We start from the raw sequence: 16,467 nt of genomic DNA, 5'->3' as shown, positions 1-16,467 counted from the left end.
TGGGGGAAGTTGCGGGCAGGGGCTAGAAAGGTGATGATGATGGTATGTCACCTTCCCTTTGACGTTCAATACGGTATATAGTTTAGTGTTACCTATCTATTGTAGAGTTTACTAGGAAGATAAATGAGTTGTAGAGGATAAATAGAGGTAAATCCTTGGAGGTACATCCTTAAAGCCGTCTACCAATATATCAAGCAGCTCCTGCTTGTAAAATATCAAAATCGCATTGATGGTGGCCGTTCACCAAGCAACCAAAAACCTATTCAAGGTAGAACTCCCGTCGCGATACAACCATATACTTGTAACTTATAAGCGATGATTCAAACTAATATATTCAACGGAGGTACACCTTAAACCACCCCGGGGGACCATCCTTAAAGATTTTCAAAACCCAAAAATTTAATACGAAGATATTTTAATCAAGTGGAATCTTACACTAATTCACGGAGCGTGTAAAACCCTTAATAATTAATTATATTTCATTATAAATAAAAATTTAATCTAAACAACTCCATCTTTATTCGCTAGTATCCCACCCACAATAATTATAAGATTATACGTACCATTTTAAGTGTTTTCCTAATTAAAAATTAATAATTTATAATTAGCAAAATTCATTCGATAATTAAAAATAATTAACAACGTAAAGCTATAGCGCATGAATATGCAAATTATACTTGCGTACTAAATTTCGCAGTAGATTGGATTTGGAAGTTCGCGATCCGATGAATATTATTATTATTTAGTTGATTAAATTTTATTTATCATTTTGCGGGAATTGCCCCTGGCAAGGTGTGGGGTCCCCAAAGGGGGGTCTTGAGTCTGTAAAACCTCCAGAATGATTGGACCGACCCCCGTGAAGGAATCCCCTGTCAACGAAGATATAATACCTTTTTTCAGCGAATGAAAAAAAAATTCAAATAATCGAATTTGCTTGCTACTAAACGATTATTCATTGGATTCAAGTTGAAACGTTGACGTCTCAATTCTGACACATTCACACTATAGCTAGCCAAGAAAAAAAATATAACAGACATTCGTAAAGGTGTACTGTATGATACGTAAAAAAATAATCAACAAACGAACAAATTGTTTTTGTTAGAATTATGATCTTTTTATACTGTTGAAGGTATAATAAATGCGGGTTAAAATTCATTTAAGTTAAATCGAAGCGATGGTAAATTAAAATAATAGGATGATTAAAATTATAATTATAATTATAGTACAGCACGACGATACACGAATAAATAATCACGATTGTACGTTGTTATAAACGGAAATATAGTTTAAAAAATATATATATATAAATATATATCAAACCGGTTTGCTTATATATACTTCTATAGTTAGTTACAAGCTTGGATGTTAGATAAACCCAATGTTAATTTAAAACACCTTCCAAGCCTCTAATTGACTATAGTTTATAGTGGGTGTAAAAAATCATCGGTAATTAAAATATAATTTCCCAAATAATTAATTCACATTGGCGTATTGTTACTTATGGCAAAAAAAATGATAGTCGTTATGTTTATAAACACGTATGGATCGTTCTCCTAATCTTGCAAATCTTGCACTTTACTTGACAACACCAGTGAAAGGTGCAATTACACCTTTCCCATTCCTCGCGCACTTCTGTCCTGTGTCCTCGTCCGCAACACATCAAGTCGCACCCGTCAACCCCGATGGAGGAATCGTTACACTGTCTGCCACTTGTCCCCAGGACACCCAATTTCGGATTGGGCGCGCAGAAATCGGGCGAGTTCTCGAAATAAACCAAGTCCTTGCGCGATGGAGCTTTATGCTCGGGATGAAACGGTTTCAGTTGAAATCGGAATTTGCGTCGAAATCGGCGAACACTTCCCTGGTTTGTCATTTGGACGCGTGACGCGCCGTCAAAGCGTTCTTTTAAGCTATTACCCACTTCGCGAAACGAAGGTAGTCGCATCCAACACGTTTTAACCGTACACGATCCGGACATACCGTGACACTTACATTCGCGACGCAGTTCCGAAGTAACGTGCTTCAAAAAAAAAAACAAAATTAATTAATTCAAATGGGCCCCTATACTTCTGTATTATTTTAATTATTATCCCAACTTACTACTCTGCCAGCTTCGTTATTATGCAAGTTGATAATGAATCTGATATCTCTGCCCCTTTCGGCAGCGTCCACAAACTGCCGGCTGAATTTATAACCAAAATCGGCGTTGTCGCTGCAACCGCCCCATTCCCAATCGACCCCGGCGTGTAAATCAGATCCGGAAGTAGATGAACTCGAACCAGCGCGTTTTAGGGCGGCGACACTGGTGGCCACCGGTTGAGATACCGTAGACGAACCGGTACCTCCTCCTTTTCGGACACCGGCTACCACGGCCGATGATCCAACTCCAGCGCCTCTGTAATCGCAGGTGCAAGTATCGATGATACCTTCGCTACAGGCGCGACTTACAGCGTGGGCCACACCTGCGCTGGTTATGGCGTAAACAAAGGAAGCTTCTCTGCAACCTGCCAAAGATAGCGTGGATTGTATCATTAATATACGCGCGAATAGGTCCTTTATCAAATTAAACTCCGCTGTTCTTAATAATAAAGAACTTCCTGAAATTTAAGACAATTACAATGACCCCCCATGAACTTGAAGAACGTTTTTAGGACTTGGTTTCAAGTACATTAAGATAAACCGCGATCGGCTATATTAGAAAGTCTAGAAAGACGTGTCGAACAAGTATCCACATTTATCTTGGGCATGAACAAAACGTCGTAGTTCCTACAGATAATCTCGTCTCTTCATCTAGACTTTTGACTTCTTTTCTGATTTACGTCTTTCCACGCGGTCGGGTCTTTCGGGGGACCACCGCGCGTCTTTTGAGAAGATCGCGATAAAAAAAGGACTTGACCGGAATGTCTAAATATCTCCTAAACTATTTTGTTGCTATTATTTAAAATCATAAGAATACGTAAGGTATCGCTAGACATAAGTTATAGACACAGTACGATGTGCATGTACGTTATGGGCGGGGTAAATTCCTCCCCCGTATGAGGCTGCGATAGTACAGTTAATTTTATGTAGGCGGAGTCCGTCTATAAATGCGTGTTATGCTGTTTCTTCTCGTATGTTTAAAATAGGCTTATGTTCAAACAAAACTGCACTCAAAAATTGAGGTACCTTCATAGGAAAATAAGATATTGCTATTTATACGTGGGAGATACGACCTTTTAGTTTTAAAGCGAGTTAATAGAGTTTTAGGGTATGATAGGCGAAACACCGTAACTAATCGCGCGTACGACGTGACGTGGGTTTGTCCGCGACATTAAGTTGTATAATTGAAAAGCGCTAATTACGTCATCTCAACGTGTCCCGGAACAATGGTTTGCTATAGCTCGGTCGCTGCTGGCACACCCCTTTACTAGGTGACTCTCTCTATAAGCTTCATCATTATTAAATACCTTTTCGGCTACGAAAGCGCCTCACTTCATCCCAATCTTTCTGACAAGTTAATGATCCTAAATAAGGGTTCACAATCTCGCCATAGCTCTCTCTCTGATTCCAGAATAATATTTCTAGAGCGTGGTTTAGCTATTCGAGAGGTATATAGTATTATTCTACTAGCATGTAGTGCTTTCCCCCTACTATTAAAATAGGTTATGTTATCTCAGCTATGATTGGCAAGGAAGACTATATGTAAAGCAGTAGGATTCTACTAAATATAGTAGTATGGGATAATTAAAACCTTTATCAAGACACGTATTAAAATTCTATATACATTATCAGAATGAATCTAAGAGTGTAGAAGGAAAACTACTATATTATAGAAGGAATAATACTATAACCTGGCCTCCAATAACTAAACCATACTGTATAATATACCTACCATTAAGGTATACACGAAAAAAAACCTGGTATACTAAATTAAATATTAAATAAAGAAAAATAGAAAAAAATATGTGTGTCTGCCCACGCGTTAATTATTAACGCTCTCGCCACGTCACTAGTCACTAAACTCGGGAAAAAGTTAAGCTTGGTTTCTTAACAGTCTTTACCTCGAATCTTGGTGCAATTTCAACTTGAAAAATCTGTCTGTTATGTATATTATTTAATTTGTAATCTTTCGTGGAAGATACGTGCATGCCGGTGCCGCGACCGGAAGTAATTGAAAATGACGTTAGAATAGCCATTACGAAGCTACAGTTCGTGATTTAAGATTTTGTATTCTATGGGGTGCAGACACGGCTTCTTATATATGATTCACTAAGTAAGGGTGTGAATTTGTTCATTGAATGACGTAATCAGACCATAGATACATTTTTATGACCCGGATTTAAAAGTCAATAGTTAGAATTGACATAAGTAAACAATTTTCCCTTATAAGTTAAATAAACTTATTTCAAAACCCATAACTTTAGTAATGTAAAATTTCTTATGATTTTACCCACCTTTATGGACGATTTTTCCGAATATGGATTTTCCTCTGGAATAATCCGACGTTGGACAATTCCATTTTCTGTTTCTGAATTGATACTTGCACTCGCTGATGGCCATTCGAAGTCCTTTAGCGATAGCCAATAAAACTCCCGGATTGGCTTTGACCAATCGGCGTTGTTTCCGTCTTAGTGGCACGTTAATGTCCATGAAATCGCGGTTATTTCCTCCCCTGATCGAGTTTGACCTCTGACGAATTGGCGCTTGGGTGACCACCGTCGGAGGTTGGAATTGGTGCCGATAATTGTTGCTGTTAGCGTTGGTATTGAAGGCTCGTCCATCGTTGGACATTTCGGGGGCTCGATGACCTCCGGGAATGTACGGATTAGAATTAGTAGAGTGCTGCTGACCACCGGTCAAATGGTCCGCCGAAGAGAGGACCAAGTTGTTAGGTTCCCCCGAATGAGCGATGCCCCTTCGGTAAAAAAATTAAATATTTTTTTCATTAGAATTTAAGACGTTTTTTTAAGTCGATAACATTTATTGAGATAATCGTCTTATTTAAAAACCTAATTTTATGAAAATATTCAAAAATAATCTACTTAATATCTACTTTCTAGTGGTATTTTCAATTTTACTCTATCTGCTTTAGATCAAAAGTTATAAGCGTTTAAAATTAAGTTTGGCATTAATAATACGTCGGGTGAAGCCAACTTCCAGGCTGAAACCAGCCCATGTTATTCCTATGGCCCCTGTAGAAATGTCTAACCGCAATGCTTCGGAGTGCTACAATTGAAATTGTTTACCTCGACTGTGTAAAATTTAATGAAACCCAAATATCCTCCGCTATTTTATATCAATTTAAATTTTACTATGCCTAAATTTATCTATTATAAACCCAAAGATATAACTATACTTAGATTTTGTCATCGTGAATATACTATTTTGAAATAATTTTGAAAATTTCTTAATTTTATTGTAGGGAGTTTATTTAAAATAGCAATTTCACGAAACTTATCACGATTACTATAGAAAATGTCCTCTTTCTGGGGGTACCTTCAATTTTACTCTATCTATAACAGAAGCCTAGTTATAACCAGTTAAAGATTTTTAACAGGAAAATAAAAAAACGTTTCTGCCTGTTGAATTAACATTATAGTTATGGGAAAGGCATACATTATTATTGGGTAGTTTTGCATAATAGAATGGAGTATAGGATTACTTTGCGGGTTGCGTTATATACATTGTAAAGAGGCGCTTTTAAAAGCCCCTAGCTTTTAAATAAATTTACGATGGGAATAGTTTGAGGTTTCTTCGCCATTGTGATGGATATGCATCCACTCGAACTTGAGCGCGGGATTATAGATACACACGTACGTGTACCGGTCGATTCCATGGCATCTGTCTCTTCTATTCACTTTTTTTTTGTTATAAATAGGCTTTTAGGGACTATTCGTTTATTCAGCGATACATACACCCGCCTAATGGAGCCGCTATTATTTAACTAATAGAGAGTTTAAGCAGCTACAGCTTGGATTAGCTATTCGAATTTAATATTATCAAGAAGAGATATCTAGTTTACAAAGGAAAAGGTATAAATTCGCCTGCACATTTATAATCTAGCTTTATCTCCAGTCCAAACAAACGTATATAGGTCCGGAGTCAATCCCCGCCTCTAAATTACAACCCGCATCTCATTGGTTCTTGAAAACTTACGTCAGCGCGACGCGAATGACGAAAATTACGTATTTTCCGACTGAGGAGAGGCAGCGAAATAGTCCGGCCTCCTTTTACGTCCCCCCCCTTGTATTTTTAAAGGGGGACTGGGACTATGGCGCGCGAATTCTTAAGCATCTTATACCTTCTTCCTAATAAACTAGATATCGCTTCTTGGTATTATCTTGAAAACTACTTCTTGTTAAGCAAATTTATATTGAACTAGATAACAATTTCGAGCCCTTTTTTTTTAAAAAAAATAATTAGACCTATGACACCATTTTATAATTGTCGCTTTTTAATTAGCAAAATTAATCTAGTTATTATTCTAATTTGAACGTCCCAATTTTAAATAAATAGAAATTTTATCTTGAAATTATATTTCAAACAAATTCAGTCAGCGAATTCTTGGAATTATCGTAACATTAATTCGAGCTTAAACTGTCTATAACAACCACCGTGACGCTCTTTCTTGGGATTTTACAATGAAAGCTAAAAAAAAAATAAAATGTCGTAATTCTATTCGGAAATCCATTAAAATCTCAATTCAGTTTCGGTTTTATTCTTATAGAAGTAACTTATTAATCATCGATGAAGTATATTATTGTAACGCGGCTAAACTAAAAATTATTTAAAATAAGATCAATTTAAAAATAAAAATAATAATAAAGCAATTTTTTACTGAGAAAATTGGCCCAACCCAAAAAGGTCAGGTCTTGATTAGGAGATTTATTTAAAAAAAATAATTTAAAAATTTTTAGTGCGGAAATTTTCGAAGGAAAAGTCAGTGAATTTGTTAGTAAAAGGTCAGATATATATTTTTCTCTTGAAAAATATGTTTTAAATTCGCGTTATACAATAGCGGATGTAAAGATGCTATAGCCAAGGCCCGCGAAGAAATAATAATAACACAAAAGCCAAGGAGCTTCCACTATAGTAGCTATTGAGGAAAGAATTCCTTTCTATAAACTACGTCGAGATGTGTTTTTTCTTTTTCTTTATTATTTTTATCTATCTCTTTGCGCGGCCCCATTGAAAGAAAGCCAATTTCTCATGTTTCTATCCTTACGATGACACCACTCATTCTTCACAGAGCCCCTCAACACCCCCCAACCTTCCTTTCAAACCCCTCCCCCCAATATGGCTAGAAAGAAAGAAAAAACAGGGCCAGATATATATCGTGGGAATCGCGAGAAAGAAATTCAAAAATTAAATCTAGACGCGCGTAATTCTTTACGGAGATTTTGCGATTTTTAGGGAAGAAAAACTTTATTTGAAAAGTATGGAATTAATTGGATATTTTTGGACAATATGGATATAATTATTGTACTACAATCTAGTGGCTTTCCTACTATAATCTAGGTGTTTCCTACGATAACGTAGTGGCTTTCCTACGATAATGTAGTGACTTTCCTGCGATAACGTGGTGACTTTCCTGCGATAACGTAGTGACTTTCCTGCGATAACGTAGTGACTTTCCTGCGATAACGTAGTGACTTTCCTGCGATAACGTAGTGGCTTTCCTACTATAATCTAGGTGTTTCCTACGATAACATAGTGGATTTCCTACGATAACGCAGTGGCTTTCCTACTATAATATAGGTGTTTCCTACGATAACATAGTGGCTTTTCTACGATAACGCAGTGGCTTTCCTACTATAATATAGGTGTTTCCTACGATAACATAGTGGCTTTCCTACGATAACGCAGTGGCTTTCCTACTATAATATAGGTGTTTCCTACGATAACTTAGTGGCTTTCCTACGATAACTTAGTGGCTTTCCTACGATAACTTAGTGGCTTTCCTACTATAATCTAGGTGTTTCCTACTATAACGTAGTGACTTTCCTACTATAATCTAGGTGTTTCCTACTATAACGTAGTGGCTTTCCTACTATAATCTAGGTGTTTCCTCCTACAATAAGGGAATTACGAAAACTTGTAGCAAGATCTTAGTACCCTGGTTTTCGAATAGCTAAACCACCCTTGAACGTTATCAATTGAAATGTCCGGGAGCCAAAGTTGTAATAGAGACATTTGCAATTGACGTAAATCAATTGAAGATCGATACGATATCGAAGATATCGTCTAATATCCCCCTGCCTTTGAAAGCGTTGCCAAGTTAGATTGATAGACGTTATAATATATCATATCATATCATATCATATCATAGGAGGGTATGCGGGGTATCCGTTCGGAATTTCTTTTTGAAGGTTCCTTTGGTCGGTTGGTTGGCCCGGGCCATTAAATTTAGCAAAGCGTGATATCTTCACCACCTAAAACCTGTTCTTTTAAAATTTTCCGAATTTTATATATACGAAAGACCACCCACCTAAACAGCCATCCCTATAAGAGTATTTAACTTAATTATAACGAAATTAGGCCTAACACCGATTTTTAATCACCCCCCCCCCTCTCTCTATCTCTGACTGGGGGTTGACACGGGTCAGGGAAAAACTTTAAAAGGTCAGAGACAATTCGGGCGATTGACCTCTAAGGTCAGGGAAAACGGAGTTGCTTTGAAAATAGGTCTAAAACGGACGGTGTACAGGGAATTATATAATTATAATAGGACTTGTAGGTCAGGGAAGTTTAAAATTTTGAGCTCGCAGAGATCAGGGAATTTTGAAAATTGGAAAGTCACAGTTAGAGATCCCGTGGCAACAATAGCAATCCAACCTTGGAAGGAGTAGAATTTAACGTAGAAAAACTGGTTTTCTAATGGAAAATTTACCTCTTTCAAGGCTGATTTGCTATACAAATGATTTATTTCTATTATTTATTTTTATTGGGAGTGAAAAAGTGCAATAAATGCGATAGATTTAAAAATGATGTTTAGAAAACTATTTTTAAATCAATTACGTGTATGACAAAGAATGATTGTGAAAAATAATTGAGCTATAGTTAAATGTTGCAAAAATGCCTAATGCGAACTTAAACTCGTTGGACCACCAGACTCTTAAGTGCCTGAATAATCTTTAAGAAATAGAAAAAAAAATAAGTGCTGGAATTCAAGATGATGATGATCAACTATTAAAAACACCTTGAAATAAACGCGTACCGCTCCGTTTCGAGGGATCCAACATTACCTTACTAAATAACTAAAATTCAAAATAACTATACAGCCTACTCCGTTGTCATATTACGAATTTAATTCATCTGGTATTAATTAATCAAGTCAGTATAAATTTTTCCTGAATAAATTATCGCATTATCTAATTTAAAATTTAATTGAAAACCTCAATTTCTTTTTTAATTTTTTTTTGTTTTTCGATGAAGCGAAGTTAGCGACCCCTCGTAGACCACCGCTATACGGAGGCGAGAAATGTATAACCCCCCTTTTCTATTGGCGTCCCCCCTCCCTTTGCCTCAAAGAATCCGCCAAAAAAGGAGCCAAGGTATGGCTGGCTGGGACCACCCGGTCAATTCGACTTTAATGAAGACGTTAGGCTCTAATCATAGGTTTCCGCAAACCACTCGGCCACCTCTCTCTCTATCTCTCTCTCTCTCTACATGCGCTAGGGGGCAATTTTGTCTTAACACTCCGCGTAAAAAAATAGTTCCTAAAACATCACCATTATACCACGTTCCATATGTTAATAATAAACAACTATAAGTTCCATAGAAATCCTATGTACCAATCTCGTGCGATCACGCTCGAGAATTATGCTGCTACATCTCACGTGATCGTAAAGCGCGTGCGTCTCGTAACCGTGGCTCGAGCTCGTGATGTACACCTTTTTCTATCATATTTGTGTAATTAGGAACTTATTCTCTAACTTTTTAACTTATGACACAGTCCTACATTACTAATAGTATATTTTTAAAAAATCAAAGAATTTGGGATTACAATAGAATCTCGGATAACTGTATTTAAATCCCCTTATGTATACGTTTTATTTAAGTTTTTTTTACTGACACAAATATATAATATATTGGTTGGAGTTTTGAAGGAACACAAATTTTATAAATTTGTGTGATCGGCACCTTGACGAAATGATTCCATAGAAAACACACTTATTGTCATTATTGTATTTTTTCTAAGCAAGCAGAATAGAGAAAAGTCGTCACGTTTTTCGAAACGCGTGATCGGGAGAAGTTATTTAATTCAAATATTTCTTTATATATTTACCCCCCCCCCCCCACCCGCTTTTTTCACCTTTCTTTAAAAAATTTGTTCACGGGGGGACCATTCATAAAATTCATATTAAAATATTGAATTTTGTTTTTACCCCCTAAAACTTTTACTTGTCAAAAAATGAAATTAAGTATAAGTTTTATAAAGGATTACATTTTTATAGCTGTCATTTTATCTATCGATATTACATTGTAACATTCCTAAGCGTAGATATTTCCCACGGAGTAATTCTTTCATATTATACTATACAGTGTGGATTAGCTATAAGGGGTGATAGTAGGATTCTACTGTAATTTAGTAGTTTTCCATCTACTCTATATATAATAGGTTAATGTACTAATACGTAATAAATCGCTTATAATTAATTTTTAATGATAAATTCATTGGGATAGTAGGATTCTACTATGAAATAGTGGTTTTCCCTCTACACTATAACCGGTTCACGTACTGATAAGCAACCAGAAGATCTAATAAATGCACAGATAATTTTTTATTTAAAATATACAGTATAGCCTCAATGGGATGGTAGGATTCTACTATAATGTAGTAGTTTCTTACTATTACAGCTATATTAATTAGACGTCTCTATATTCACGACTAAATTGAAATGACTTCATGTGTACACGTATCATCCATGTGTGAAACGATTAATATTACCCAATTTTAACCGGAAATCTATGCACCTTTATCTTTCTTTAAGTTTATAAAATTCAAGGTTTTTTCCTAAAATTTAACCGTTATAAGAATTGATATATAGTATTTGATGCATGGTTTTCCTTAATTCCATCCATGCCCCAAAACATGGGACAACTATTACTCGCATTGGAATTTCTCGTCGCACCAAGCCGCTAAGAGACTAAGCTAAAATTAAGCTTTCCATCGCATCGCGTGCAGGCTTACGTTTCTTAAAATGCAATGCAAATTTATTCGTCTATAGGCGTTAACGAAAACAGAAAAATTAAACGCTAACGTTTTGTCTATACCCTGAATATCGTTAGAAGTATATTAACGCAAAGTTGTAGATAGTTTACAAGCATGGAGGATTTATTCCGTTTACACCAGGAGGCCGAGCTATTGGTGTAAATGGTATCAACATGGGCAGGAAATAAGAAAAATTTCTTATAGAACATGTGCCCAGTGATACCCCCCCCCCCCCTTTGACTGCAAAATTTATGGGACATTGTCCACTGGAGTGTGCAAAAATTGTGTCGCGTCTTCATAGTCAAGCTAACAAAACTCTGGTTTAAAATTTATAGGTCAAAATGTCCAGTGACCTCCTTAGTTTTTAAAAAAAATTATGGGACATTTTAAAATTTTATTGGACAATGTTCTGCAGTGTCCTGATGTGCTTATTTCCGGCTCTGGGTATATGAATCCTCCATGTGTACAGCTAGGCCTAAAAGTCGGAGAATTTTACATTGATTCTTTAATTTTTCCATAAACTAATGTATTTATAAGTTATTTATTTATTTATTTTGCACCGCAATATTCTGTCTTTTCAAATAACAAATAAAAGTGGAATTAAAATGACAATATTTAGACGCGGTCAGGAAATTATAAAATAAAAAAAATAATAATTAAATTAAGTAATTCCATATTAATTATTTTGTTGGTGAATATTGTTTTAATTCATGGTGTTAGCTGCATGGAAGGTGTCATGTCTTAAAAGTGTTGCCCCGATTCGTTTCCGTTGTATTATAGCATAGTATATTTGTGGGGGATATGTCTATTATTTTGGCGGGAGCGTCAGGTCCGTCGGCGGGTTCGCGTGTTAACCTGATATTAAGTTAAAGCGCTCGTGGAAATGAAAAGTCACTCGCCCGTAAAAGAATCGACGACACACGTTTGTAATTCCCAGAAAGTTTAGCGCCTTTTTTTCATTATTATTATTCCTTTTCTCTAGTCCCCCTCGACAAAAGCTATATTACTATTATTATTCTTATTACTTCAATCTAATCCATGCCTCGCGCCTGAATTCATATCAATTATTACCCGAATATATAAGGAGAAATTGAATTTAAAATAAAACCGATATCAAATTAATGAAACATTAAACTGTAAGCAAGCAGTTGTAAAATTAATAATTAATAATGAATATCAAATACCACGCTTTAGTTCAATTGCTTAATTTGATTATATTGTTATGTTGGGTTTTGATATTCGTGTAGTGGTTGAATAAATTCATAAGGATATATATATATATATATATATATATATATATCTATATTTATAATTTAGTTATATATACATCGTTATTTATGGAAGTGTTTCATTGCGTTGCCGGAGAATTGGGCGGGAAATTGGGGGGTTGATTTAAGTGTTGCCAGTTTTCCAATTGTTTCGACGCGTTTCTCGTGTATACTTTTCGGTATTGATCGAGTTCGTCTAACGCCTAATTTTAGCAGCCATTGTTTCCCTAATTACAAATATGGCCTGATATATATCGCGTGTAATACCTTCTTGCCGGCCATATACTTATTTATTTCTATTATTTAACAATATAGCGTAAATTCGCTTCTCCCAGCTTAACCCAATTCGGAGGAAAATGAGAGTTATTGTAAACAGATGCATGACCAAAGTCTGAATTGAAAATTTTACATGATATAATTTGCTAATCTAAGCCTAGTTTTAATTTTTAGGCCTAAAATATTTTGGCACGTTATTTGAATTTTTAGGCTTAGGATATCTTGGGCACGTGAATCCGAAATAACCAATATTTTATTTAATGATAGATAACATCTTTCTAAGCCTAATTTGAATTTTTAGGCCTAAAATATTTTGGCACGTTATTTGAATTTTTAGGCTTAGGATATTTTGGGCATGTGAATCCGAAATAACCAATATTTAATAGACAAATAGAAAAAGAAGCTGGCGGGGGCATTTATTCGCGAGAAAATTTTGCGAGTATATTTGATAAAGTACTTAGGAAAACAAGTATAGATAGACCAGTACTTACCACCACCTGGAACCTCTTCCGCGTCCAGATCCTCCTCGATTTCGGCCAGCCGTTTTGGCCGCCTGACACTGAAACATCGTAGTTTGTAATACTAAGAATGTGACTAGAGTTCTTTTGACATTGATATTTTTGATCCAGGAACGATATTTGACTTTATTCCGATATTTTAATCGTCCGTTCGACGACGACGATAAATAAGGATCGATAATTGTTCGATGAAATAAAATGATCATGGCTTTTAAATTCACCGTTTTGACCTTTCGAGTACTTTATAATCAACACCTCGATGACGTATACTGATATCGTCATACGAGGTCATCTCGGGGTCACTTCCTAACCGTTAATGACGAAGAGAATCACAATATGGATGACCACTCGCCAGCCAAAAAAACATACCAAAAACCGAATTTCGCGTGTATTTTTTTTATCTTCTTTCTTATATATATGTATAGTTAAATATACCTTTTTGAATTACCAACTATAGGGGGCTATAGGTTGGTCGTTGTCGGGGGTTTTTATTGTAGAGGGTGCCATCCTCAATTTTTTTGACCAATGAGAGAACGGCGTGCAAAGTTGAGATATAACAGCAAACACCCAGCAGCTCGGAACAATATAGTATATGTATTTTCTTTGTATATTTTGGGGGTATACAAATTGCATCGGGTACAAATTGCCCGCGCGAACTTCTTCAGCTATTTTACACTTCACTTCGACCCCTCGAAGTGCCCGAGTCCCGACATTATATTTATTTTCTGGATTTAGTTGCGAGCTAGGCGTAATGTTTAACACTTATTCCCATAAACGTTTGCTTTTCTTTATAAATAGATTTAGAATTTGGGCTAAAGTTGTTGGGTTCAATTCCTTCCTTAAACGACGGTCCGATCCAATTTGTTTCTAAGGTAGATTTTAACCTGAAACGGAAACATTATAATTTTAAAATGATTTATCTTTAAATAATATAATATAATATGAATAATTAGTTCTCGTTGACATTATATATTCCTACCTGAATTAATAACAATATATATTTAAGAATATCGTTAATTTAATTTAAGTAAATAAATAAATGTCTCGTGAATTAGGAGCTGGGGGCTCGAAAACAAACTTGTTTGTTTATTTATATTTTCGCGGTTTCTGCCCATATGCAATGGCGAGACAAATTTGTTTTAATTTGCGACAAATTTGTTTAATTCACGCGTATAAATCGGCACACGCGCGGCTAGCGGTTGCGGTGACGGTGACGGGCGGCTTGTCACCTTTGAAGCTCGAGATGTCGATTGTTTCTGCAGTGTGGAGGACTCGCGAGCCAGTCAGCCAGGTTTGGTTGGCGCCAAAAATCGGAGCGCGCAAGCTTAGAGCTAGGGCCGAGAAGGAAAGCACGCTCGTGTACTAGGCTACTATTCAATTGAAGAATTGGTTGGTGGTGGTGGCGGGAGTGTCCGTGTCTCGATCCCATGCACCGCCGCTTCGGGATTTCGCAGGTTCTTTTCTAGGCGCGAGAAACGTAACGTTCGTTCGTTCTTCTCCGACAATACTCCTGAGTCGGAGTAGCCAGCCAACCACCCGCTCTTGCTTGGACCGTACACTTCGGTCACCGAACCAACTTTTATAATAGCTTATAACTCGAGAAAAGAATTTTGCCATCTTCCATCGTTGGCGTTCATGGCCTTAACTAATTCAGTATGCCTTCTTCTTTAGATATAGGAACATTACCGGACTGCTTTGCTAGAAATTGATATTATAATGTCGTGCAGGGGCTTCATGGGAAAAAAGAAATCTCTTATCACGTGCTGTTCTTGACATTATCTGTCCCCTTGATGGTTTATTTTTAACACTTTAGGCAAGGAATTAACCAATCTTAGACTTATTTAACATGTCAATTAATTATTGTACCAAATCCAAGTGTATTTTCTCAACAACCCAGATTCAATTATACTAGAGGTAGAACTACCAGTCGAATATCTAAGCCACCCTGATATCCCTATCACGCACGCCTTCTATCGGAGTAGACGTCGCAACCGATTACATTTCTACAACTTATTTATAACACTTGAGGGGGAAGGAGGGGTTAGTAAAGAATAATCGATTTTTATTGTTCAAAGTAACGTCCGATACAAACGGAATTACGGAATCGAATTGGGGCATATACGCACCTGCGAGGGGTGTTACCCAAAGTGACTCATTCGTATCATTGGCAAAAGTACAATAATATCTAAAATTATTTCAATTTATACCTAATAATAGTGTGTAGTATTAGGTGTTTCCCTATATAAAAAGTGTATAATACTTAACACGTTAAGTTTAAATTTACTCTTGACAATTAATTATAGGGGGAAAGCGCTAAATTTTAGTAGAATCCTACTATACCCATTACTTCCAATAGCTAAACCAAACAGCTCTATATAGCGTGCGTGCAAAGTATAAAAATAATTACCCGAAGGACGTACGTTTAACTTATATCGAAGTTATTATTTACTTATGAGAACCTCGCGCCTGTAAGTTATACCGGCGTATACGCATTTCGACTTTTTAAAAGGAAAATAAGTTTTCATAGTTTTAATTTTAGTCTGTCAGGAAAGACTTTGTATGATCGTAACTCGCCGGCTTAGAATTACCCCGAGATGACTATAGCACGCATAGTCTTTGGCAAGTCGAGATCGTAAATTAGCCTTACTATAGGGGGCCAAGAGACTCCATGAGGGTGGTGCTGCTGGGACTGTTGCATTGCGTGCAATCGGATCTTTATGTACAGATAATCGCTGTCAAATTCTAGCTCAATTGAAATTGCACGCGACAAACATAATTTCTACAATCTCTTCGTTCACCTTGCTTGGTTTTGCTATTCGAGGCTTCGATTATTCTTCTCCTAACTGCGTTTTTTCCCTACTATAAAGTCTACTCGTATGAATGAATTTAATCATCAAAGATTGATTCTTTAATTATACGTAATTAATAAACGTAATAGGGGGAAACTACTATAATATAGTATGGTTATAATACTCCCGTCGTTGAATAGCTAATCCATGCACTCTCTAAGGATAAAGGCAGGCGCCTTCGAAATCCAAATTTATGGTTCTTCTAAATTCTAACTATTCTCTCGGTTAAGTTTTTCTCTTAAAATCTGACTCCGTTTATTTACTTCTGATTGGAAGTCATGTATAAGAAAGCTAACTATTTTAGCTCCTATAGGACATCTTCAACTTATCCACTGCAAGAACCGATTTTAGAATTAAGAATG

The 16,467-nt window shown here is 36.2% G+C and overlaps 2 protein-coding genes across 2 annotated transcripts in view; one reads left to right on the top strand and one right to left on the bottom strand.

Moving 5' to 3' along the window:
• LOC149654806 (endoplasmic reticulum disulfide reductase DNAJC10-like) overlaps nucleotides 1-16,467 on the top strand; it is a 50,993-nt gene that overhangs the window by 31,816 nt on the left and 2,710 nt on the right. The window lies entirely within an intron of this gene.
• On the bottom strand, nucleotides 399-14,960 carry LOC149654807 (protein Wnt-1-like). The gene is made up of 5 exons (XM_089846442.1): nucleotides 14,236-14,960; nucleotides 13,230-14,140; nucleotides 4,434-4,894; nucleotides 2,101-2,504; nucleotides 399-2,020 (listed from the first exon to the last, which is right to left on the bottom strand). The coding sequence occupies exons 2-5, from the start codon at nucleotides 13,460-13,462 to the stop codon at nucleotides 1,529-1,531; spliced, it is 1,590 nt and encodes a 529-aa protein (XP_089702568.1). The 5' UTR covers nucleotides 13,463-14,140; nucleotides 14,236-14,960; the 3' UTR covers nucleotides 399-1,528.

Source organism: Phalangium opilio, unplaced genomic scaffold (genome assembly GCF_054372755.1).
Source record: "Phalangium opilio isolate 3A_F unplaced genomic scaffold, DU_Popi_V2 ptg000079l_1, whole genome shotgun sequence".
Lineage (NCBI taxonomy): Eukaryota > Metazoa > Arthropoda > Arachnida > Opiliones > Phalangiidae > Phalangium > Phalangium opilio.
Note: the sequence above shows the minus strand (reverse complement) of the source record. Positions and strands in the feature narration are given on the sequence as shown.

What these genes read in the sequence shown, in the direction of transcription:
- LOC149654807 (XM_089846442.1), bottom strand. Translation starts at nt 13,462, where the DNA reads ATGATCATTTTATTTCATCGAACAATTATCGATCCTTATTTATCGTCG. An exon ending in GGAAGAGGTTCCAGGTGGTG is followed by an intron (nt 4,895 to 13,229) that starts GTAAGTACTGGT and finishes TTTTTACCGAAG; the next exon opens with GGGCATCGCTCATTCGGGGG. An exon ending in ATAACGAAGCTGGCAGAGTA is followed by an intron (nt 2,021 to 2,100) that starts GTAAGTTGGGAT and finishes TTTTTTTTGAAG; the next exon opens with CACGTTACTTCGGAACTGCG.